Source organism: Nyctibius grandis, chromosome 21 (genome assembly GCF_013368605.1).
Source record: "Nyctibius grandis isolate bNycGra1 chromosome 21, bNycGra1.pri, whole genome shotgun sequence".
In the NCBI taxonomy this organism is placed as follows: Eukaryota; Metazoa; Chordata; class Aves; order Nyctibiiformes; family Nyctibiidae; genus Nyctibius; species Nyctibius grandis.
The window spans coordinates 7,850,218-7,876,793 of NC_090678.1; the positions used below are offsets into that span (position 1 = coordinate 7,850,218).

A 26,576-nucleotide genomic window follows, 5' to 3' on the forward strand; every position below is an offset into this window, starting at 1 on the left:
GCTGATGGCACCAGGCTCATTAGGTGGATGCTCATACCTGGTGGGGACTGACTACTTGAAGGGTCTTTTTCTCCGGGATCCTGACCAGTCACTGTAATGGTTCCCCTGAAATGATCCGTCCTCCGTGACAGCTCTTCAGCTGTGTCTGGCCTAAGCTGTGATTAATCCCCAGCTGGTAACAGGACTGTGGGAGCTGTGCCAGTCGAGAGCAGCCGTGCAGGCTGAGCAAGTGTGGCTTCACAGCCTTTCCCCTCCTCTTGGGCAAAAGCTCTTGGTGAGAGCTACAGTCCTGAGAGCACGACAGCGGCTGACAACGGAGATGGTCCCAACTGTACGTTGTGGCATGGCCCTGAGCAAAGCACCAGCTGCCAGCACTGAGGCAAGTGCTCTGGCTGGAAATACTGAGCAGAGGGTTAATAAATGTTTACCAGCTCTTCTAGCAGACAGCTAAGCAGTTGTTTCAATTTCTAATGCTTCACGGATGGAGCTCTCTACTGCTCTGGTCCTGGCCATCCCCAACACACAGAGTCCCTGGCCATGGCTGTGTTGGAGGGGTGGGGAAGTGCTCTGTGCCTGCTGGGTGAGGTGGCCACGGGTGGATCCTCTGTTTGGAGGCAGGACGCCGGGTGTGCAGGTGTACACCTCGCCGGGCATCTCCCTGTGCCGACACACCGCTCTCCCTCAGAAGGGAAGGTACCATAACTCTGGCAGCATCCATGAAGGAGACGAGTCCTACGTGCCTCCCTGGGGATCATGTCCCAGCAGGAGACAGCTGCAGCCGAAGGCATTGCCCTGCCTCTCTGCGGCACCCTCCAGCCCCAAAGGAGGAGACTTGGGGCACTTCCTGACACGGTTAACACAGCTGCGGGTGGGCCGGCTGCTGTTGCTCCTACTGCTCAGGGAATTTCCCACCGCCGAGGCAGCTCCCCAGGGCTGGTGCGGAGGCGTGCCCCTGGGCACAGAGGCTTTCTGCACCCGTGCTGCTCTGGGCATGGCCCCGCTGCAGGACCCCGGAGGCACGGCTGGGCCCTCCGCACCACGTCCCAAGGACGGTCAGACGCCTGCACAGCCACGGATCCACGCTGCTGCTGTGCAATGTCTTAGCACCTAAGCAGCTTCTCAGCATTTCAGGTCTTGCTGCACCCCCATAACCGGTTGGGCTGCTCCTGTGTCATCCCTGCCCATGGGGTGACAGGACCTGAGCAGGGAGCAGCCAGGCTCACCGCTGACCTGCTGGGAGAGCTGCCAGCAGGCTTTGTGGCAGGCGCTCACACCAGGGACACGAAGAAAAGCCGCTCGCTGTCAGAGCCACCTTCATCTCAGTATAATCCGTGCTGTGGTTTAGCAAGCCCATTTCCCTCTGCTAGAGGTTCACGTTAAATCCTATGAGCTTCTTCCAAAACCCACCAGTGACTTTCAGGGGAATTTCCTCCTGTTCAACCTAACAAGCCACAGCCTTGTCCAGCAGCTCCAAGCCAGGCTCCTGGCTAAGCTGCAAGGGCAGCGGGCACTGCTTCGCACTCTGGCTCACTGGCCCTGTGCTGTTATCCCCCCATTTCCCAAAGAGACAGGGCAGGGATCCACCTGGGATCCTCCTGTGACAGCCCCCTCTGTGGGCACTGCAGCACAGGCTGTTTCTGTTGCAGGGCAGCCCATGGTTTGCTGGCCAGGGGGGTTTAAACCCCAGCCTGCGCGGAGATGGGGGCGAAAAGCTGGAGCTTCTCCCTTTTCCCCTCTCCTCAACGTGTTGGCACGCAGGCCTGTGTGCTGTCTGTGGCACACAGAGCGCTCAGAAAGGCAGGGGATGCCAAGTGTTAATGAAAGCACAAAATTACAGGGTGAAAAAAAAAAAATCAGGAAAAGAACAGACACAAAGACTCTCCAGAGGTTTATGCTGCCGGCTGGGAACATTTACCCACAGCTGCCTGACTCCAGTCATGCCACCCTGCAGCTCAGTAGCATCAAGCCGAGCCCTGCAGGCACCACCCTCCCGTTTAAGAGCACCCCTGGTCAGCCGCAAGGCCTGGTCTGTGGGGCTGGAGCTGGAGCTCCTCTGGGGGAAACAGCAGCTGTGGCCTGGGCTGGCCCTGCTCCAGCAAGGACTGCTGTGATTCACACCCTCCCGTGCCTCCCTCCGGGCCAAGCTGTCCTTCCTTGGTCAGAGTCCTGGCGTGCCGATTTCCAACGCTGCGCACTTGTGACTAATCCACCTGCGCCTTTCAGGGCTGTCGTAATGCCCTGCGGGCTGGGAGAGCGGCATGAATTGCTGCTCACTGTGGCTCCCATCACACTGCAGCAGCAGGAACCCTGTCCTGAGCTATTTTTTTTTGGCAAGGATGGTTTTCTGGGCTACCATAACTCACTGTAAAGGCCACCTTACACCACCATGCTTCAGATAGGCAGATTTAGGCCTGGCTATTTACAAAATCACTGTTTTGATAATAATTGTTGTGTAGTTCTACCAGGCTACCCAAATGTGCCAGTAGCAGGGAAGGCAACTCCCTTTTGTCCCACAACCAGAGTGGGAGCCCACAGCTGCCTGATTCCCCTCAGCACCTCCCAGAAGCACTCCCCCAGCCCCAGCCATCAGGGAAAGCAGTGCCGGGGAGGGAAATGGGGAAGGTCTGTGCAGGCAGCTGCGGGGCTGGGGAGAGATGCTGGGCCAGCACAGCTTGGCCAGGCTGCCAAGCCCCGGGCACGGCTCCATGGAAAGTGCTCCCTGTGAGGGACTCAGGACGCACCCGGCCTGCTGCCGGGCAAACCCTGGCTCGGCTCTTGCCCCTAGAATGAATAAATATGTACAGAAACCCCTCAAACGCTTCTCTGGCAGCCCTTGTGCATGCAAACACAGGCCCGGCTGCCAGAGGGAGAGGCCTGAGCCCAGCCGCCCCGCACGGGCTCCCTCAGGCCGGCCGCAAAATGGCGGGCGGGGCCGTGCCGCCGGCCCGGAACTACCGCTCCCAGCAGCCCCCGCGCGGCCCACCCCGCCCCGCAAGGCCCGCTGGGAAATGGCGTTCCCCCCGCCCACTCCGCGGCGGGTTTTTCCCCCGGGGGCCTCAGCCCACACCAATCAGCGCTCGGCTCTATGGGGAAGCCCCTAGAGAAGCCTGATCGAAAAAATAAAATTAAAAAAAATTTTGTCATGTCGGAGCGCCGTTCCTTAAAACGTCCGTCGCACCGGAGGTAATGATGTTCCTCGTCATTAGTAATGACGTTCCTCCGCCACGGTTTGCTGTCAGCCGTCATTTATTACTACGGCGATTTCCCTTTAACGACTTGTTTCACGCGGACACCTCAGAGGGGTCCTTGGAGGGGCGGGGAAAGGGAAGGCCGCTCTCTTGATTCGCCGCCGCGCCGGAGGGGAGAAACCAATCTGCGCCGGCAACCGGGATCGGGGGGCGGGGTCACCGCCAGGTACTCGGGCCATTGGTGGTGGCGGAGCGAGGGGGCGTGGCGGAGCGGCGCGGAGGGTGACGCGTATCCTTCCAGCTCAGCGTGTGAAGACATAAGGGACCGGGGGGAGGGGCCCGGGCCGGCGGGCGGTAACGGCCGCGCTCGTGCTGCCGAGTGTCGCGCCGCGCCGGAGCCGCCCCGACGGTCGTTCCTTCTCAGCGGCCGCCGCCCGCGCTTGTCCCGCTGTCCCTCTGCCGGGGAGGATGCGCCGCCTCTGCCCGGCCGCGGCAGGTAGACGGGGGAGACGATGAGGGAGCCGCCCCGCCGGCTCCTGGCCCTGGGCTCCTGCCTCTGCCTCTACACCCTGCTCTGGTGAGTCCCGACCGCGCCGCGGCCCGCGCCGAGGGGACGCTGCTCCGAGGCCTCGGGGTTTTCGGGGAGAAGAGCGGCCGCGGTGGTCCCTGCCGCCGGGCCCGCCCTCAGCCCTGCCGCTGCCACCCTCCCCGGGGACCCCGGGCCGCTCCTGCTGTCCCGGCTGCGGAGCCTTCCTCTGCCCTGGCTGCGGCGGGGAGAGCGCCCTGGTCGGGGTGCTCGGGGGCGCGCGGAGCGGGAGGTGGAGGTGATGCCGTTAGGGAAAAGAAGGTGCTTCCCTGTGGGAAAATCAGAATGTGTTACTGCGTTAAGGGAAAGGCAGGTAACAGCTGTGGGGAGGGTAATTCCCGCTGCTGTGAATAATGGTCATTTACTGCGTTCGTGAAAACGAGCGGGGTCAGATGTGGAAGTTAGTCTTCAAATGCCAGGGGTTCGCAGTTACGCTGTCCACTTCTGTACGTGTTTTGTTGCCACTTTGTGTTTTTAACTGGAAGGCTTGGTTGCTTTTCTAATTTCAGGCTGAACCCTGGCTGCGTTGTCTGAAAGATCACGATGCCTTTTCTTGAAACCGATTTTATGTGACTGGCTGGAGTCGTGTTAAATTAAAGCCAATGGGCCCTTTAATTTTGGCATTGGTTATGTCTTTGAGCGTGTTTTTCATAGTGATTACCTTAGCTATACCTTGTTCCGGTATCTTCCGTTTACTTTGTTTTCAAACTTCCTTAAAATGTGACGTTTATTAGAATGCAAATATTAGGAAAATGTATTTCTGTATGGTAAGTTCTAAGCTGCTTAAACTTTCGTCTCCTTTGAACTCCGTGACTCACTGTTTGAGAAATGCTAGCCAGTCTGAACAGCAAACTGCAAATATTGAGAACTGAACAGCAGCAGTTGTTAGAGATAGTTGTGTATCTGGTGTGTTATTTTAATACATTTCTTGTAAATTGTTTAAATAGTTTGTTTAAAAAAAGAAAAAACTGAAATAATCTTGCAGTTCTGGGTTGTCTCACAGTTGATTCTAGTTGGATGAAGAAGGAGAAGCCCAAACATCTCTCTGTACAAAATCAGTTGCAAATCTGGTGCTGATACTTGCATTACAGGGTTCGGACAATCCTGGAGCAAATTTGGTTCACGTCATCACATTTTTGTTTTTAGGAGACAATACAATGAGTTTAAAAAGTGTTTGAAAACCCTGTTGCCATGTTTACATTCAGCAAAAATTTAAAAGAAAAAGCTCCTAGCCACGTAGGTTGACTGAGCTGTGAATCTGATGCAACTGTCTCCAGACAGCTTTTCTTTTACTGGTTGGACAATTAAGTTTCTTCTCACAGAAGGTTCTACTTGCTAGGATTCCTATTAGGAATTCTTATTGTGTCTTGGAGGCTGATAACCTGTTTCTGATAACCTGCCTCGAGGTAATTAGTTAACAAAGGATGGTCAGTGTAATTTTTTGTTGGTGTGTTGTTAGTTTGCTGTTTTAACGAAACTATTTAAGAAAAAGTTGAGATGCCTCTTCATATTGATAAAGGCATGCCATGTTCAACTAACTTGTTGAAATAATACACTCGTTCTGTAAAGCTCAGACAACTTCTGCATTTGTCTTGGGTATGGTTAGGAGAAACATCGAGCCCAGTTTTTTCTTACTTTTTAAGAGACTGTTCTTCCAAGCAGTGTCTTAACTGATCTCAGAGCTTAGAGTATCCCAAACTTTTTGCTGTTAAAAAAAAAAGTTCAGACTGTGTGTTCACCCTGCTGACTCTGGCTGCTTTTGATTAAAGAGCCAGTAGATTAATTTTTTAGATATTGGGAGGGATACAGCTCTAGTTCTCTAGTCTCTGTTTTTCAAACAGGGAATTCACCTTAGAGAATTTTAAAATCCTCTGTTTGCAGGATGGCATTGTGGCTTGCTTTAATTTCAGTAGCCATGTCGGACTGGTAATTGGAAGGTCTTGAAGTGTATTAATTCCTGCCTTGTTGCTGGGCTATGTAACATGATAAATTGTGATGTAGATAACTTTTTCCTAAAAAAACCCCAGCAACTTTGTTCACATAAGCAGTTAAGAAACTTCAAATAGTAAATGGAAGGCTTTGTGTTATAAATGTTGGCATGTGTGACAAATGTTAGCTTTTTAAATTTAGTTGTCTTGAAATGTAATCTTCAAAGAATTTAATGCTAGTAGGAGAGAAGCTTTTTTCTTATAGATGAAAGTAGTGGTCAACAGATGATCAAATTAATAACAAAAAAGCTGCAGGAAAAAAAAAAGACAAAACAGAATTGCTGGAAGAACACTCTCAGGGCTACTTGGACTCTTTTTTTAAACGTGGTTTTTGTTTTATTTTTGGATAGAGAGTTGTTTTTTTTCTTTGAAACTAAGCTTAAAATAGGATTTTTTAAATCTCCCATCATGCGTTCTAAAGCTTGCCTAAAGATGTTGGTCCAGTGGAGAAATACCAATTGGTAAAAATCAAGTGGGGGAAAAAAAAGGTCGATGTGACAGTTTTCTAACTGGAAACTGTTTGAAAAGATCTCATCCTGTAAGTTAAAAATACGGTTGTGTATTGGTAAGCGTACAACAAAACAGAAACTTGAGCTGAGGGATTTGTTAGCTGCTGCCTTTTAATAAAGGCAATGCGGTGCTCTTTGGGAGTGCAGGATCAGAGAGTTATTGGTACTCGAGGCTTTCTGGAGCAGTCTGGGCATGGAACAAACGCAGCGCTCTGGCAAACCTGAGCCAGCGAGGTTCTTCCAAGTAGTTCAAAAGAGTGGGATGGCTGCATGGCTTTAGAGAAATACTTTTGATGGAGGTAAGTCTTAGGAATGTAGTGCTCTAAAAATAATACGCATCTGTGCAGACTGGAGATTTGGCTCTACATAACAAATGACTCCTGTTGTCTGAATTTACAAAGATTTTTTTCATTCTTCAGTTAATCCCTTTGTGCAGATGATCATAATATAAAGAATACTTTTCAAACTTGTAGTGCTTCGTAGTTTGACGGTATACAGAGCTGAATAAGTGGAGTAGATTTAGAAGCTTATAGGGATACTAGAACTATCTCAATTGAGACTAGCTGTGACAGTTGTTTGAAGAGTAACTTGTATAAATTGTTCTGACATGAGCTTTTGCCTGCCATAAGCTGCACTTTCAGAGTGTTAGCTGTGAGTTTAATAACAAAGTCATGCATAGACTAATTTGTCTTTCTGTGATTCATTCTGTCCCAGAAAGTGCTTTGCACGTCCTGATCCACTTAGCTTGTATGAACTCTTTTATCATCCTCAGGTTTACAACTATGAGTAAAAGGAAGATGAGGATTAAGTGCATGGGCACATCAGGATTCTTTAGTTGTAGTTAGATTGTGAGTATGCTGCCTCAGTAAGGTAATAAGGCTTGTACCAAAGTGGCTGGGCAGGGAGGTGTGCTGTTTCTGATGGAAAACCTCTGGTCTAGTAGCTCTGACTGAAATCTGTGATGAGAGTGTACCCTAAAAATTGTAAAGGTCAGATTGGGTCAGTGGCATGGCCAGGAATAAAGCCTAGGTACAAGTACATTGGAAGGGGCTAGATTTTGGTATTGCTTTGTATTCCCGCCTATTAATGTGAAGATTTATGTGAATTTTAATGAGATAAAATATTTCTAGTTTTGGTTTGCATTACAGTCTTCTACATTTTTTGAAGGTGTCCTTGTTGAAAGCTTCTGTAATGCAAGAGGAGCTCTGAAAAAAAACAGTGCTGTATTGGCAGTGTGATAACATCACTAGTGTTTATTTTGCCACTCCTGTCCTGCACAAGCAGAAGCTATGCTAGTCAGGTTAGAGATCACAGAAGCAGAGGTTTTGCTAATTGAGCATTTATTGGCCCCGTTACTGACTTTTGGCTTAAACCTTGAGCTTGAATCAGTTAATAACAGAAAGGTGTTGAGTGGTAGAGTTGGGGAGCGAGAGGCTTGTATTCCGGTGTAACACACCTCTTACCACAGAAATCCTCTTTTCAGTAGACTAAAATGTTTGCAGGCGAGTGCCCTAATGATCTGGATAGCACTGCTAGTGTAACTTGCTTGTAATTGGGCTTAGAATTTTACCTGGTGATTCTCCTCTTGTGTGGTTACTTCAGTCTCTTCAGAAGGTTGATAGTAAAATAAGTGTGCTGTGTGTGTGCATTTTACAGCAGGGAGAAATTGAGTGATTTGGGCACTGCTCATATAATCAAAACTTTTTTTCCAGACATGAGATTTCAGAACGAAAAGTATGTTCCTAGATCTTGTTTGGAAGTGTCTTTGTAGTTAAGTTTGGGACAAAAGCTGCTTTGGAACTCATGAACTCTTAAAAAAATCAAATTTGAATATGCCTAGCTTATAGCCTGCTCAAGTTGAAGGTGCTGTGTGCAAGCAGGGGCTCTGGTGGCTTATGCAAAACAAATGCTTGGCTCAATCAATTATTGATTATTTACCTTCTAAAATTATTTGAAAATCAGTGAAGTGCTTTCATGCAGTATCTTCTAAAAGATTTGTCCCTAAAACTTCAAATTTGTTTGTTTGTTATGCAAGTGGTGTACTGAAGTGGCATGAACCTCCTCACGAGGTGGCTGTGTTGATGTGTAAGACCCTGCCTGTTGCAATGAGATGTGCCTTACTTCAGGACTTAATTTCAACTTTTTCTGAAAATGTCTTTAACTTCTCATTAGTTCTTTTTCACTTTAATGTTGTTCACTATAAGTATTTTACAGAATTCTTTTTGGCTTTTTTGCTTTTCTTGTCTTTAGTTTTCATTGCTAATCTAGCTTTTGATAAAGTCTGTGCTTCTTTCAAGGGTAGGATGAACAACATCTTTTAAAGTTAACACTTGGAGGTGCTAACAGCCCTCTGCCTGAAGAGGGTGTTATTTCTGAGTGGGAAAACAGGGTAACACAGTGTTACCGAAAAACAGTAACCAAGAAAACTCTCCAAACCAAATTATAGTTTAGAAAGCCGACATTGGTTTATTACAGTTGGGTGTATGGGGGAGATCTCCTCCTATCATGCACACCTAAGAACAAAAGCTTGCTCCTTATATACATAATTCCAAGAAAAAACCCCACCCATTTAAAAAAAACTTACACATAACACGTTATATAATGCATTACATAATGTCTTTATGCATGCGTACTAAATTGGGGAAGGGGTCTTGGGTGGTCTCTGGGGGTCGCTGGTGGTCCCAATCCCCCTTAAATCGCGCTTGTGCGCAAGCGTGGTTGAGGCCTTCTTGTTTACAAGTACATGTGTTCCCAAGAAGAAGATACCGTTTTGGACTTATCTCTCCTCTGACGCAAGAGTTTATGAATCAAGTTAATTTAGACATCACAAAGTTGTTCTTTACAGTTTTGTTTTGTCTTTTGGCCTTATATAATTAGCAGAGACCTTTGTTTTTCTAGGACTAAGCGTAAACAGCATGAATCTTTGTTTACTAGAACCTTGTTATCAATCCCATAAACAAACTCTATCTACAAAACATGTAGTTTACTTCAGAACCTATTATTATTCTGTATTATTCTAGCTAAAAGGAAAATTATTGACAGGAAAGTTTGTTCTGTATAAAGGTAGCACAGAGCAGGCCTTTAGAGCCTACTCTGAGGCCTACTCTTGCTAAACTGTTGCTAAACCTGAGGCCTACTCTTGCTAATCCATTGCTGGACTGAACCGTCTGGTATCAATAGGACTGCAGGTCTAAAAACTTCCTTGTAATTCTTGGAGAAAATACTGACCTGGTGTAACAGACAGACTGATTCCAAAGCTAGTGCAAAGAATTTTTGCTTGGGTGAGTGAAAATATTGGTATGAATGACTTCAACTGGATTGGAATATCAGTAAAAGATTCCAACAGTTCAAAATTAACTTAACTTAGGTGCTCAAAGGAACCTTCTTGGCTTGGATGAGCGTTGGGATGACAGTCAAGATATTGTTGGTCTATTGTTGGGAGTTAGGTGATAGCAGCTTTACAATTATCTAGGGCAAAATTCGTGTTGCTAAATTTATGCTAAAATTCCACTCCTTGGCACTATGTTAAGCTGTGTTGTATTTACAGTGAGTTTTAAGTATGGGGAGTTGGTGCAGAGCAACTGATGATGGTTCTGAGCCTACTGTTGCGGTATTGTGCCCGTGCAGACAAGCTTATGAATTTAAATGATGAGGGAAATCTTCAAAGATGTGTAAGTTAGACATTACTACAGACTCTAAAGGCCTTAAAGTTTAATCACAGTTCATGGCTATTCCACTATTTTCCCGTAGTCTTTGCTGTCAGTATCAGATTTTATTGTATTTTTCCAGAATATGTTCTTTTCCCCAGACTGTTGCATTAACGAGAATAGAGTTTGACAATGCAGGGAGGTTCTCTTAAGCTACAATCTTCAGTGCAGTAATACAGAAGTCTGTTAGGAAGAATCACTAGGAACTGCCTGTTCCAGATGGACGCTGTTTGAAGGCTGGGATTTGTGACCTCTGTCCTGCTTAAGCGCATGAAGTAGGGTACCTGGACATTCCTTTCAAGAAAGGAGTAAAAGGTAGAGAAATGTGTGGTTGAAGGTGGGATGCAGGACTACCCCTTCAGGCAGTAAAGCAGTTAAATCTGATATAAAGTGTATGGTGCCCCTTGTAACCTCATTTTGCAGTTTCTGCATGCTAATGCATTTAAAATGCTGAAAGCCGTATTTTAAACTGGTGGTTGGAATCTCATTGTCTCAAGCTATGAAATTCAGTATTGTCAGAAGTATCTTTGTGTTGGGCTCCTCTGAATATGTGAAGTAACTGCCTTTTTTTGTGTCACATTCCAGTTAGGAGACAGTCTGGAGAGCCCATTCTTTGCAAAGAATGGGCAAGAGATTAAAAACCTAAAATAACTGCAAACTACAACAGAGTTGGTAAAGGCTTTGCAAAAAAAGCTCCAATTTCAGTTGTTTTGGATTTTTTTTTTTAGCACATGAATCAAGTTAGTGGATAGTGGTGGAAAATGAGATGGTATCAGCGCCTTGCTGGCAGCATCCTTGCTTAGTCTAGATCTGTAGATCTAGTCTTCAGCTGTTTTCTGCCTTAAAGATCCATCATAGTTTTAAAAATTATCGTAGTAATGCATATTGCTCTTCTGTGGTAATAAATGGCTTTTAAGTGATAGGTGTGGTTTTTTTGTTCTGGTTTGTCTTTTTTTTAAGCAGCATTAAGGAAGATTAACAGTTCTTCATTGTGTTTATCCGCACTTATTTCCACTTCACATGCAGAAGTGAGTGTTGTGTCTGGGGAGGTTGTGCTAAAGCCTTGCAAATAGCATTCCTTTGACTGGCTGAAATAATGTCGTGGTCCTAAAAGCCTGGTATTAATGTTCTGAGATTTATCTCTTTCTGCAGGCCCTCTTAATGCAAGTCCCTCTTGCTGAACTGCTCTGAGAGAAAGATGGATTCTACTGTGTTATTGGGGAGAGGGTGAGGGGTTCCCTCCTTTTGCTGTTTTTTCTGCGTTACTGGTGCCTGGAAGGCAGATTACTGCTGACTGCGGAGTCTGGTTCTGGATCTGCTGAGCTCCTTGTTCTTTTTTCTCTTTGACAGTGAGGGTGGGGATAGCAGTCACAGACCTGCAGGATTTGTTCAAAGCAAAAGATATTTTCCTGCCTTCCTCACCCTTTCACAACTTCTCTCCTTTTTTTTTTTTTTTAACTGGTTCATCCAAAATAAATCATTCTGTACTCTAGAAGGTAAGCTTTAAAACCAACAAATAGGCACCTCTCCCCCTTTCATGGGCTCTACTGGTTGTCTCCCCCTGCCAGGTCCAAAGCTCACCTTCCTTCTCTTGCACAGGCCTGTTCTCTACTGAAAACATTCATAGGATCAGTTCAGAAGTGTCACACGGCAGGGACGGTGACATCTTCAGTCTCCCTCTTAGCTGTTGGGCATTGGTACATCTGCACCTGTTGGTAATACAACCCTCCGAGAGGTGCAGAAAATGTCAGTGATCGTCAAGAGACCGTTCCCTGTGTGTTCAAAGAGGGCTTGGTAACTGGTACGCTTGTGATAGCTTCCTTTTTTCTCCCCTTTCCTTAAGATTACTCTGTCTCACAGGTGTCAGCTGTAAACTGTTTTGAACTGCTTCAGTCTCTGGTGTCCAGAAATAGGACTCATTTGGGAAGAATTTAAGAAAACTCTTGAATCACTTAGAGGACAGATGTGTTTGAACTCAGTCTTGTGTGAATGTCAGTGTTTTTGTATTAAGTCTATGGAAAGGAGAGCGTAGGCTGTTTTTCTCTGGGAAGATCAAATTGTGGAAAAACTGCTCTTGCCTTCCGATTTTGCCAACTGAGGTTTTTTTTGTCAGCTGTAACTTGTATGATTAATTTTTCTTACCAGTTGTTTACTTCCTACTTGATTTTTATGCTTGTCAAAACAGTTATCAATAGCTGCACTGTCTCCGAGAGTTTGAGCCAGATTAGAACTGGTCTTTCACATGAAACCTACCCTGCAATTTCAAAACCACCTGCACTTCTGAATTTCAGTGCAGTCCTTTCCAAAAGCCTAACGGCCATCAGTAGACTATAGCTAATTCATATAGCAATAAATGTGCTGTACCGTTCAGATAGGGGTGAGCAGACTCTCTGATTCAGCAGAGTACCATAGTATGTGCCTGCCTTGTGAAGAGTAAAGATTCACCCCTCCTCGCCCTATTCTGTGTCTGGGCTTGCAGCTTTTGCTTTTGGATTTGTGCATATCAAGCTGAAAAATTCATGGCATATTAGAGAAAATAGCTTTTAAACTACATTAATGATGATACTAAAAGACTAGTACTTAAGTTTCTTTATGATATTTAATAGCAGCTGCTATTTTGAGTCATACTTAGCAAAAATGGAACTATTGAAAACTTCTGTGTCCGTGTAAGTCACTAACTGTTGGTTATGTGTTTGGAACAATCTCTTCAAGTATTTCTACACTCTTAGGTCATTTGAAGAGATACGTGGTACCTGAGACAGTATATCTAGTGACCAGTCTCCAGTACTGTTTGGGTGTTAGATCTTCCTTCTAAGCCAGCATTAAAATACTACTCTCTTGTCATGAGAAAGGGAAGGATGTATTAATGTGTACAGATGCAGAAGCTGCTGTGCTTTCACTGGTCATACTGTGCAAGTTTACTAAACTCAAGGGGAATTCTGTTCTCAGTAAATGAACACTTAGGTTTTCATGTGTAAACAGAAATGCTTAACAGAGGTGCTGTGCCATTTGTCAATTTTTTTTATTATGGGCTATATGATTTATCAGCCTGTGGGTAAAGAAGCCTACTGAATGAATATGCAGAATGCTGAAAGACAGAAGAAGAGTAATGGTGGTCCTGATGCGGTGATTAATTTAACTTCTCAGAATGGCTGGTCTCACGTGGCCTTGCATTCTGTGGATTTGTGTTCCTGATGCTCTATCAGAACTTGATGACAGCAGCTGAATGATATATCCTGCCTGCTGCATCCTCTGTTGCAGCAGGGCTCAGGGTTTCCTGGGGGTGCATGCATTTACACATATACAAAAGGAATTCTCGGTCCCTTCCTTTGCTTAGAGGGCTCTTGGGAGACTTGAGGCATCATGTTTGAGTTGGGGAGTAGACTGAGAAGAATTTCTGCAAATAAGCAAATCGGATACTGGATGCAGATTATGTCAGAATAGCTTAAATCTGAGCTGTCAGACTGCATTCTTCTAAAAGCTGCATTCGTGCTCTAATAAAGCATGATTTGCTGTGTTACAAGAATCAATACATTAAGGCAAGAAATGTATGCCTCTTGTGCTAAGTGCTTTTCATGACTGCAAGTGCTAAAGTAGTTCTTAATGTGGTTGTGAAAATATACCTTGTGTTTTAAAATGCTGATTCACAGCCAATGGTACCTTTTGTTTTCTATATTAAGGGACTTAATGTTGCTCTGTACAGCTCACTGAAGATCCCCCCTTGGTGTAAGCAAAATAGGAAATAACATATTTGTGTGCATGTATAATAAAGGGATGGAATGAGCTACAGTATGTTCTGTATAATTTTTGATCTTTCACTTGTATTTTAATGAAGAACCATGGAGTCATTATAGCTGGAAGGAGAGACCAGAGGTACTAGAATTAGAGCATGAGAAAATTTCTCCATGAAATGATTGAAAACGCTTTTCATAAAAATAAATGACTCTAAGTATTTGCATAAATAGTTTTTCCATGTGAGAGCTAGGAAGTAAGGCTGTAAAAGTCTGGTAACATTTCATTCAGTCTCTTAAATGTATGTCCTTTGCTTAGGATAAGACAGAGTTTTGATGGAAAGCTTAATACAAACAAGTAACTACATGATGGGGTGGGAATTTAAGATGTTTGAGAATGCATACACCTCATTTTCAACTTAACTGATATGTGAGACTTTGTACCTGCTACAATATGTGGTTGTATGTGTTTTCATACCTTTATATTCAGTGCATTAGTTTTCAGTAACTGCAGCTGCTTCTGCTAGACTTGAGGGCTTCCATTGAGGTAACAGCTTTCCTCTACACTAAAAGACAAGAGGATTTACTGAGGTGCAATGGGCCTGAGACAGACCTGGGCCACCTTATTTGCCCATCTCCAGAATAGTATGTTGGATCCCACGAGTTCCTTGTCTGCTGTCTTCTGCTCTTCTGGTGGTAGGAGACCTGGATTTAGAGTGGCTAGTACCTTGCTAGCACTCCCTGCTGATGTGGGTGGAAGAGGAGCAATAGGTTTATACCTCTACAACAAAAGTCTGATTTTGTGATTACCTGTGACCTGGAGAAGTAGTGCTACCTGTGTATGTGTATATATGTATGTGTATGTGTCTGGATATATATGGATATAAAATTTAGTACTTGACTGTGGTCTGTTGCGGCATGGGTTCCTCCTCGATGGAGGAGTTTACACTGCGTGTACTTTCCAATAAAGGTGATCTTCAAGTTTTTAAGATGGGTGGTAATTCAAATTCTAAACGCTAGACAGATCCCAATTGTGTAAGTGAATCGTGGACTATTAATAGTCTTACTCCTACGACTGACTGTTAAGGCTATGTTTTAGTTTTCAAAATTTATGTCAGAAGGCTGCTGTATCCAGATTTCTTGTATGCTTAAAGATATGCTGTAGACCTGTCTCCTCTTAGGAAGAGGAGGATGCCCTTTTTTTCAGGGTGCAGAGTGATGTTTGTGTGAGTTTACTTGGGGTCATAGCAATCACCTGGCTGTCACGTAAACAGGATTTCCTCGAAAGGTGTTTTGAAAGTGGCAAGTGACTCTGATGTTCAAGCATAGTTGAAAACTCCACTAAAAGCTCAATTGGCATAGCGTTTTGCTGGGCTTATTTGAAGGCTGCATGAAGACCTTTGCTGGCCTTTGGACCTCCAAGCCTAATGGTTCCTCCATTAGGAACATCCGTACAGATGTTATCTAGGATGTGAAGGGGCCGTGCACTATAAGCCACAGAAGATGCTGTTCTGATGTGAGTCTTTGTATAGATGTTGGCTGCTTTTCTACAGAGATATATCCATTTCTACAGAAAAGCAAAACTGTTTGGAACTGAAAGTATAAAACAAATCCCTGTGGAGGTTGTAGCTAAAGCCAGCACCTGGTTTGCCATTTGTCTCTGTTTTCATTGGTTTTTGCATGGGCCTTTTGTTTAATATACTTATTTTCTCTAATTCTCTTAAATGTGCTTGATGATGATGACCACATGCAATTTTCTCAGGTATGATCTGTACAGGGAAATAAGGAGCTTTATTTTTTTAATCTGTGGCTTTAGCTTTTGCTTAGCAATAATTGTTGCTAAAGATATCCCATTACTGTAGGATGAAGGATATAGTTGATTCAAATTCTAACTTGCAGTAACTTAACTAATTTGTGTCAGCTTCCACTTTGTGACATGGTATCACCCCAATAACTGTTTTGCTGATACTTTTGTCTTTTGGAAGTAGTAAATTTGTAGTGTGTTTTCTGTTAGTAATTTCTTAAAGTTAAGTCCTCCAGTAGTTTTGATAAATGAGTATCTGAACTGTGCATGCGTATTTTTATTTTTTAGGCATCTCATGGGAACAACTGAAAAAAGGTTGAGGGAGACAATGCTGAGGGAATTTAAAAATATTATTTATTAATATTAAATCAAGACTTTGACTCTTTTTTTTTTAATAGGCTTCCTGTTTGGCATGTCTTTTGTAAAGACAGTTGTTCATCGGCAGTGCAATATGCTTCAGGTGATGCTTATGCCCTGGCAAATGATGATGAAAATGTCCAGGAAAAGGTATGCTGAATAAATGATGTTAATTAGCTATTCAGTCTGACTTGATATTAGATTTAAAAAAATTGATTCATACACTTTGATTCATAGAGTCTTCTTGGCTAGAATGTTTCATGTCCTCAGTCGTTCCATGAATGATGATGTTCTCTTCCTGAGGTTTTGTTTTCCTTTATTTCAGGTTTGTTGCTGTTATGCAACAATAAGCTGGACAGTTTGTGTGTGTGTGAACAAATAGTAAAGCTAGTAATGGTGGCTTAGGTTTTTTTATTTGGGTGCCAGATGTTAGAAGAAGTGATCATCAGGGGTAGTATGTGGCTCTGTAGAGACCATAAGAGGTGATGGCCTGGATAAGTCTAGTCCACAGTATGCCAGTTGCACCTTTGTTGCGTTAGAAATGCAGCGCACAAATGACTGCTATCCTAAATAGAAGATTTAAGATTGTTTTGTTAGGTCGGTACTTATCAGTTTGTTTTCCTTCTGTTTAATGAAAATTAACAAAGCTAAAATACATGTGTGAAATGCTAATAAACAAGATTCTGTCCCTTTCTTTTTTACATTACTCAGCACTTTAGGTTAAATTGAGTGTAATCATCCCACGCTGATTAACTCCTTACAAGCTTCTGCATGTTGCAATTTCATAGTGAGTTCCCAAGCAGTTGAGTCGTATCAGAAAGCCATTGTAATTTCATTTATTTACACAGGTAAAGAATCAGTCCTGTGATAAGTATGGGTAATACTGATGTTACTGGTCTTCCTATTTCCTCCATCAGTCAGTAGTAGTGCTAATCATGGTCCTCATTCCAAGAAAGCTTTTTATATGCCACAGCAGACCTGGAAAATGTGTGTTGAACATTCTGGTGGCCTCTAGTGGAGAGCTGCCTGACCAGAAAAAAATGCTTTAAATATTGTAGGTTTCTTAAGCATTTCAACATCTAGAGTAGCTGTATTTTTTTGCCAGCTTGTGCGGCCAAATAGCATTCAGTCCTATCCTTCTGGTTGCCTGAAGGGAGTCCTGCTCAAGTTTAATGGCTGATGTAATAAAATGGGAAAGATCAAGTAAGCTTTGAGACTGGGAAGCCGTTGGTGTATGTTTTCCTACTTTTTTTTGCAGTGTTCTTCCCTTCATTCTATTGACATGGCTGCATTGTTGAGCAGATTTCTCAACTTAAACCCAAAGATGTGAAATATACCGTACTTTCTACTCATTAAAGAAAAATCTCTTGGGTGTATGAGGAATCTTAAGCTTGTGTCTGTTACTCCTAACTAGGCTGCTGGAGATGTCTTGCTCAAAAAGAGCACTCTTGCAGCCCTTGATCAGTTTTCCTTAGATCAGTTGTCTCTTCGAGGCATTGCTGCTATTTAATCTTAGGGACAAGGATGTGAGCTAATAATATTTGGGGAAAAATGTTGCTTAGCTGTTGTCTTTAAGATTTGCCTGCTCCAATTTATACTTCCTGCTCTTCCAGTGTATGCCCTAACTCTCTCAAATTAATATGATCCTGTAATCTTGTATAGCATAGCAGCCCATTTTGGATCTGAACACTAGTACTTGCAGTGTTTGACCTCAGGATTTTAGATAGGCCTTATAAAATGAGGCGTGTGTAAATTTCTACCAGATTTCTTGCTGTATTTTAAAATACTGCTTGAAAATAATTTGCATATGTTGTACTCACAACTTAAAAAAAAAAGTTTGAGGGGCAAGTAAATTCTTAGTTCTACAGTCTGGTGGCTTTAAAACTTTTTTTTCCTCAAGTGTGTATTCTTCTTTACTTTGTGAATTCACTGCACTTGGTTGTAAATCTTTAGTTGTAAAAGAGAAAGTTGCTTTAAAAGGTTATAGCAGACTTGTGAAATTATTCTAATTCTGCTGATAAGGCTGCTATATCTGAAATGTGCCAAGGGTTATTTTTTTAATGTTTGTCTGTTGCAAATCATCTTACAGTCACTTTTTTTTTCCTTCTCTTTTGGGCAGCACAGCGATAGGGAGGATTTGTCAACATGGGAAGTCATAGCAGAATGATTAACTTTCGTTAGCACACAAACTGAATGATTTAAGACAATGCTAAAATGGTCTTTCCTGTGAAGATCTAACTGAATTGTTTTTAAGCTGTAGTCTCTGTACAGATGAGATTTTAAATGTATGTGGGCAGTGGCTCTGAAGATTCATGTAGCTTAACTTGTTGATATTTTGGTGGTTGTAAAGGTAGTATTATTCAGTCTGTACCAAAGGTAACTCCTTGTACTAGGATAGAAGGCCTGTGTTACTGCATGCTTACTCTTGTTTTACTTTTAATATACTAGGGGGAAGCGTCTGGTCCTAGACTGGAGTCTGAGCATGCAGACTCAAGTACACGGAGTTACTCTACAGAAGAGCTACTTGATGGCTTTACAAAATCTGACCAGGCAAGAGTTTTATTTCATTCACTGTCTCCATACACTCTTCAAATGATTCTTGGATTTCAGTCTTTCATTTTGATTATCTAAAGCTCATAGTAACCATCTATCGCATTTCACTTGCATGGAGTGTTGCTGTCAGACTCATGTTTCCAATGAAGGAGGAAATGTGTGAGCTAACAGATCTTGCATTTCCCATGTGCATAAGTAATAATGAGAGTAATTTAATATTTGTAGGTACTGACTAAATAAATCTTTCCAAGATAATTAAAATTGGATGTTATAGATATGGGTGTCTCTTTATGAATAAAACATAAAAAAACCTCACTGAGGTCTTTTATGTAGATCAAACTTAGTGATCATAGCAGTCCCTTTTAGCTTTGATCCTTCATGGCTTCTGTCTGTTTTCATTTCCTTTGTTAAAATGGAAAAAGGCTTGTGTTTCAGTGCTGCGTGCCATTAATGCTGTTAAGTCAGTGCTCGGTGTTACATGTTACAAAGACCACTGTTAAAGATGATTTATTTGATATATGTTTTTGTTTTGTAGATTACAAGACAACATACGTAGGACATACTTCTGAACATATATTGCATGGTTTAGATATCTAATTCTATAGTAAAACATTCCAGACCTCTTCATGTTCAGTTAGATGACTTGGTGTAATCCAGCTATTGATAAGAGGCTCTTATTTAATAGTATTTTCTGTTGGTGCAAGAGTTGATCTGACCTGTTTCAGTGGTTATGTATTCTTCCAGATTTAGAAAGCCGTATTTTGATTATGCTGCGTAAGGGCTTATGAAAACTGAAGACCTAGAATAAATAAGACTCAAGACTAGTAGACTCTCAGAAGTGATAAGCGATTTATCTCTTTGTTCAGTTACAACATGGAATAGACTTCTAAATCATTTCAGACCTCCATTGAAGTGATAAAATTGAAAGCCTTTCCCAAAATTAAGCTTAGGATGAAAATCGTGAATGTAAGTTTTGTTGTAATGGAGCACGCAAACAGAACCATTTATTTCAGTTGCTGAAATATTCGAGCTTGTTTTCTCAGGGCTGTCTCTTTATAGAAGTGCATGGTTGAGGAAGCTGTTGGCGCCTGCCTTCTCCAATTAATTTTTTTACACTATTCTTGCAGACTATGTAAGAGTGTTGTAACTACCCCAGAGCAGCACTGAATACCACGTAGGTTTATGAAGAAAGAAAATTTATTTCTTAAGTGTCTTGCTGTCGGGTTTTCAGGTTCATTGATGACAGAAGTCTGAACTACTGAACTGTTAAAACTCCATACTAGATGTTATTGTATGAATGCTTTTTCCAGTTCAGGCTTTGAAAAATGTATGTTTATCTGTAATGTTTTCACAGACTACAGAAAAGAGTGAAGCAAGCCAGCCTGAAGTTGAGACTCCACCTTCAGTAGATTTAAATGAAGCTCCATCTAGCATAGTTGCAAGCACTGAAAACATTTCCAGTTCACCTACCTCAGAGATACCTCCAGTCTCACAGCCCGAGTAAGCTTTTTTTATTTCATTGTTTTGGCCTTTGAGAGAATATTGCTTACTCTGACGTTGTTAAGAGAGTTACGTCTTCAGGTTTGGTAGGGATAAGACCAGACTGCTGCACACGATTCTTTTGCTGTACTTTGGTTTATGGTGTCAGTGCTAATGGAATATGCCATCATTTACTCAGTGCATGGTTTAAGAGTTGTGTATTACTTAAAGTGTCATACTATTGCCATTATCAGTTTCTAAGCTGCTGCTTTGACAGAAGAAATCCGATGTCTTTTATGTGCTAGATAATCTGTACTATGAAAGCCCTCAGGTCTTTACCATTAGGATTTTTGCCCTTCACAAATGTGCTTTCACAGCTGTGATAACAAGCATCAAGGCTGCTTCAGCAATGGCCTCTGCTTTCCATTAAGGAATACAATTGCAGAATTGTATTCCAGCACTTAAAATGGAGCAGTCTTAAATAATTTCTGATATAAAGAGACTTTTGATGAAATAGCAAATTTTACTATAAACACAACCAAGATAGTTTGTAATTCTGGTACTTAGTGTATTGCAGAGCTACCTCTGTGCAGGCAGTCTTCACAAGTTCATGTGCTTAATTTTATTTCCCTTCTTTTGTGGAATGTTGTGCTATCAAATCTGAACTGTAGTATGGAAATTCATGTGTGTATGCTTCTAGGTACTTTCACAAAATTCTCCTGGGCTTTTTAATATGTGCTGAGGGGAACATATTCTTCTGCTTGTCTGCTGATAAAGATCTAATATTTTGGTAGATAAAAATTTAACACATTAAAAATGAAGTACACTTCTTTTGTTCTTTGTTTTGGTTTTTTTTGAGAGTCCAGTTTTTCTGGTTTACCAAATTTAGTTTCTTTGTCATAGAAAAGATCTGGAAATCTTGTCTGCTGACTGATCTTACGTAGTCTGGTAGGGCTAACGCTTAAGCACCTTTTAGTCCTTTGTAGTGTCTTTAATTACAAGTCTTCGAAAATCAAGCTTCCCAAATTCACAGTTTTTATAAAACATAACTAGAATGTAATTTCAGTGTGTTTCTTTTAATAGATTTTGGTGACTACTGTACTGATTTGCTTGTGTAACGTGTTGTAAGTCCTACTATTGTGATGTCTTAGAAGGAGATTCGGGATCTTATTTTCTATTGAACATTCAGCTTGGTATCTTGTAATTGTAGAAAATAGTCTTGCTGTCATAGCTGGGGAATAATACTAGCATGGTGAACTGAAGGCTCGAACTATGAAACAAATGAAAAAGGAAACTTGTTTTGGAGCACCTGATATATTGGTTAATGCTTGGCAGTAGTGGTCTGACACTAGTACCATTTACAGGAAGAAAGGGTAGAATGAGTATAGGAGAGATGCATATTTATACATTATTTCAAACTTCAGTTTAGCTTTAAATAATAATAGGTCATCTCTTTTTTGTACAGATTAACTCTAATATCCAAAACAGCTGTAGTCCAACTCCATAGTTAAACAAGATCTTTAAAAAAACTCAGCATTTGTTATCTTTAGACAGCATTTTTCCTGTTTCAGATGCTGATTCCCATCCGTGTAACAAAGTCCAGCTCCCTTAGGTGTTATGGTCTGATGTTCCAGCAGGACCTCTTACTCAAAATATTCTGGAAGCAATTTTATTCCAAACTGTTCTTACTTTGTAATGAATCTTTTTTTAGAACAGCACTGATTGTAGCTTTTCTATCGAGACCTAATCTGGGGAAGACTTCTTGAAAAATAATCTGAGCTCCTCTTCTGGCTCTAAGTAAAGACAGCTGCCATGCAAAGTGAGCTCGGTAATGCACGTTAAAAATTGAGGCAAAGCTACTAACAAATGAAAGTACCCAGAGGACAGGGAGCACTACAGCTTTTAGGTTTGTGTTATTCATCTGACAAAATTACTTGAGGCCAGTCAGGTACACCCTGATATTGGGATATTTTTAAGTTCATACTTGTCCAATATTTTATTCAGTTGATAGTTACTCATACAGTCATCTGTTCGCTGAGATCAAGAATACGTGGAGCTTTTTAATTTTAAGTGTAGTGGTCCACCTTACTTCAGTCATTAAAGTGTTACATGCAGAGCTAAGCTCTGCGCATCTCAGATATGTGCGTTTTGGGGCATTCAGAGAAACTACTCCCTGTTTGTAGCTAATAAATTCTTGTGAGCCTAGCATTTGTTACATTTTGCTGTATAGTGAAAAGTCTTGAATACCTATGAGTTTTTTGTTTCATACTGTGGGAACTTTATCATATGAAAGGTACTAAAACTGGCTCCCTGTGTTTGTTACAGCTGCTTCTGTTGACAATTGTAGCAGTCGGAGAACCAAAAAGATCCCCTTTTAAGTTGCTGATGTGCTGTTTGTGTTTTTGCAGCTCTATATTATATTGGATTAACCTAGTTTGCTGCTGATGTTGAAGAAAGCTTATGTTGAAATTTAGGAGGCAGAATAAAGACTTTTACTTAGATCTGGTTTATAACCTTCTAGATCAATATGAAAGTCATCCCTGTACTGGAGAAGGGAGGAAAGTCGCAGAAGTTATTGTCCATCTTCTCTTCCCCACCCGTTCCATCATTTCTAAAGAGCATATAGGGAGGCTTTCTTTTAATTTCTTGCCTTAGGATTTGTCTGATGCAGTGTGTGCAGTCGTCCTGGGAGTGAGGAGGTAAAGCAGTGGGCAGATTAACTACTTCAGGCTCTTTATACAGCTTGGATAATGGTCTACTGGCTTACCTCATTTTTATTACACTAGCAAAAGAAAAATATCTAGTGGAAAGGAAGTCTGGGTGGCTCTACTATATATCATTATGCCATCCCTTTTCTCCTCTAGTTTTAGCCAAGTTCTGTTCTGACTGCTGCCCACTGACTTGGAAACATTAGAAGCTTTTAGTGGTGGAACTCAGTCTTGTGTTTGATTCCTTTGTTGAAAGGCAAAAGAAAATTGCTGGCAACCAGGTAACTATGAAGCTGTTCTTAGTTTGTAGTGATGATGGGAAAAATTGTCCATTGCAGTGTTTAGTTAAGATGTTAGATGAGAGTTCTGGGAGCTGAGAAGCTAGCTCTGAGTTCTTCTGCTGGGACAAACAGGCTGGAAAACAAAATTCTATTCTTGCATGGGTACAGCTGAGAATGCAGTTCCACAAGTATGGCACACTTCATTCCTCTGTTCTTAATTATTTCTGTGACTGTTGCTTTTTTAAAAATTTTCAAGTATCTTCAGTTATGTGGTTGCTTAGCAGGGTTACATGTGTTATCAGAAGGGTAAAAAGCATGTTATTTCTTTCCCTTCAGTGCAATAGAAAATCCCCGTGCTGATATCCCTGTAGTCAGCTCTAGTGAAGCTGAGCAGTCAGAACCTGACTGTGATATTGGTGGGACACTTGAGGCTGACCCTCAGAGTGAGCCTTCCTCTTTTGTCAGTCCACCAGAAAGGTGAGTATTAAAGTAGGTTGTGAGTCTGAATAATTTAATTGTTCTCTTCTGTCATAGCCTTGCAACAAACATTTGCACGTGCTTGCTTAACTACATATTTGTGTGTGTGTTTAATATTGCATATAGCTGAAAGTGTGATCATTTTATAGGTCCTAATACTCTTAAAACTTTCAGCCTTGCAGGTCAACATATAGAGAACATATCGTCTTCACATGGCAAGGGTAAGAAGACAAAATCTGAGTTTGAGTCAAAAGTTTCAGCAGCTGAAAAGGGAGCAGATGAGCAAAAATCTGCTCTGAATGCCTCAGAAAACTTAAAAAGAGAGGTAAGCAGTACTGATAGCCACTTGGTACACACAGGAGCCTAATGGTCTCTGTTAGGTTATCACCATTGTTAAAGATGAGGGATATCCATCACTTCTCTGCCGCTGTACAAATGCACAGCCCTCATGTTTTGAGCACTGTGTGTGCTTCTGATATTGCCATTTCAACAAGGGTATAATAAACTGGGAGAAAAGGGCAGCAAGGTTGATCCATTGGTGCAGAACAGTTTTTCTGAGCTAAGTCTCTTCAAATACAAGACTTGGGGAAATCAAATAAAGCTATCTGGAGCAGAATCCAGAAGAAATGTTCTTCGTGTAACAGATAGTTAATCTGGGACTTCCTGCAGGGTGGCTGTGCATGCTGAGGTTTTTTACATAGGTTTAAAAAAAGAAAGGGAAGGGATTTTACAGTCTGGGTAAGCTTGTAGAAGAGAAGTCTGAGGGTTGAATCTTGACTGAGTCAGGAAGTTCTTGAGTAGCAAGCAGATGCCTAGAGGCAAAGATGACACTTGGAGGAAATACAAAATGTTTGATATGTTTTTATTCTTTCCTAGGTATTGTATGTGGCCACTGTTAAAGTGGGGTACTTAGTTAGACAGGTCTTTTATACTTAACTGTGTGTTCTTACTGTGAGGCACTTCCTAAAGCTTATGTTTTTTAAATGTATAAAGGATGACCAAGGCCATGGCAATACCATTTTTTTCTGTTTTAGGATCACATTTAAACTGTCACTAATAACTTGGATAACTTTCTTTTAAAACTAACAAGTTTTTCCCAAGATTATTGAACAGAGTACAGTGTGCCTTAAAATAATTACATGCAGTGAGGAAATCTTCTAAAGAACTTACTGCAAACAAGTTGGTGTAAACCATTATTAAAAAAAAAGGCCAAGATTTTCTTTATTTAACCTAATGCTTTAAAGATTGCAATTTAAATAATTATGGTGTTGGCCTGATGTCACAGTTAAGCAAGAGCATGATTTGGCATTGCTTACTCAGTTCTTTAACTTACCACTTTTGTTACAGTCTAAGGAGGATCTTATATCCTGAACTTCCTTGGGAGAGGAAGATACAGGGGTTTTTTAGGTCCTCTCATTTCTAAATATATGTGGGGATGTATTTTTGGTATGCCACACCTAAAGTTCTTTTGCAGTGTAGTCACATGAAGAATTGTTGTCACTTTTGTCCACATACGTGGGTTTGGCTCTTTTGAGGGCTTTCAGCTATAGAACTATATGTGAAATAATTCTTGCTTTAAGTGCAGAGAAAGTATCAACCCCCAGAGCAGTCCTTCTGGAAACTACCTGTAAAACATTGTCTACAAAATAACCTCTACACTTGAAACGTCTAACAAAAGCTTTTCGCACATCTGGAGATGTGCTGGAAATGTGTTAGTACAAAGGAGAAGTTAAAACTTGAAATGGTATAGCGTATGGTTAACTTAAAAGGGTTGCTGCTTTGTCAGGCAAGTCCAAAATATGACTTCTTTGATCATTAAAACATTTATTTAATACATTTTAAAATAATATCTTATTCTGATGTTTTTTGAGGTGTTCAGAAACTCCAGGGGACCTCTGGAATTCTGATATGACCAACATTGATATTTGAAGATTTCTGTTACAGGGAAATCTTTTCTCCTTAGGAGAAGGAAAAGCAGAAATCTTGGAGAAAAAGCAGCTGTTTTATCAGACAGAATACTTATGTTTACTGAAGTGCATTGGTTTAGCCACAAAAGTTACCAGCATCTCACTGAAAGAATCTAGAATTCTGGGAAGAAATCGTCACGTGTTTTTTCTGGCTTGTGTGCTTCCCTTGGCACTAGGTTTTTAACATGAGTTCAAATGATGTATCTGCTGTTGACATGATGACAGCATGTGTGTGTGTTTGTTTGTTTTTTAAAGCATTCAGGTTTGTCTTTGTTTTCATTGTTGGTACTGAAAAATGTTCACAATTGGTGGCTCTTTCTTTTGCAGAAAGACTATAAGAAAACAGGAGAAATTGACCCTACGTCAGTGATAACTCCAAAGGACCCTGGAGACATTCCAACATTTGATGAATGGAAGAAGAAAGTCATGGAAGTCGAGAAAGAAAAGAGTAAGTTCAGGATTCATTGGTTTGGTCTAAATACAGACTGCTTTCATCTTGTCTCAGATTTGAATAGTGAAACTGTCTGAATTTGGAATGCAGCCTGGAACTTCATTTTTTCTGCTAGAACTACATAATTGATAGCATTTATTATATAAAAGCAGTGAGCAGAAGTTCCCTGAAAGTGAAAAGACTGTTTGTTTGTGTGGTTTGTTATAGTAGCAATATTTTCTTGTTCCTAGGTCAGTCAATGCACCCTTCTGCTGTTGGTGGGCAGCATTCCACAAAAAAGGTCCAGAAAAATAGAAATAACTATGCCTCTGTAGAGTGTGGTGCCAAAATTCTGGCAGCGAATCCAGAGGCAAAGGTAAGCATTCACTAATTACTAGTGTGCATTATTTCAGTTTACTCCTGTGCAAGAAGTAGTACAAAGTACACTTATTTAAAACTGAACACGGATTTGCAAAGAAATCTTTTATTTTTGTGATTGGGTTTATTGTGATTTTTGATTTACAAAAATTGAACATAAACTATGATCTGTCCCTTGTTTCAAGAGGGATTGCTATAGTTTACGTCTTTAAGTTAATTTGGAAGGGGGAGCAGAGTCTATGCAGTACAGAAATTGAACAAAGTTGTATTAAATAGCTTGCCATAGTAAATAATCTGTGATTGCTCAGAGGTAGTATAGCATACTGTCTCCTGTATATTACCTTGCTTAGAATGGTATGAAACTTGGTATTAGTCTATGTAACTAATATCAAACTTATTTTTGGTGAGAGAGGAAAAACCCTTGGTGCTGCAT

At 41.7% G+C, this 26,576-nt stretch overlaps 1 protein-coding gene across 3 annotated transcripts in view; it reads left to right on the forward strand.

Moving 5' to 3' along the window:
• Positions 1-3,522: 3,522 nt before the first annotated feature.
• The window catches only part of SUCO (SUN domain containing ossification factor), a 43,275-nt gene continuing 20,221 nt past the window's right edge, over positions 3,523-26,576 (forward strand). For all 3 annotated transcript variants that reach the window (XM_068417000.1, XM_068417002.1, XM_068417001.1), the window contains exons 1-8: positions 3,523-3,765; positions 15,912-16,020; positions 18,319-18,420; positions 19,778-19,923; positions 23,228-23,368; positions 23,543-23,693; positions 25,663-25,783; positions 26,017-26,141. In XM_068417000.1, coding sequence (XP_068273101.1) covers positions 3,701-3,765; positions 15,912-16,020; positions 18,319-18,420; positions 19,778-19,923; positions 23,228-23,368; positions 23,543-23,693; positions 25,663-25,783; positions 26,017-26,141 — 960 coding nt within the window. In that variant the 5' untranslated portion in view covers positions 3,523-3,700. The remainder of the gene's footprint in view (positions 3,766-15,911; positions 16,021-18,318; positions 18,421-19,777; positions 19,924-23,227; positions 23,369-23,542; positions 23,694-25,662; positions 25,784-26,016; positions 26,142-26,576) is intronic.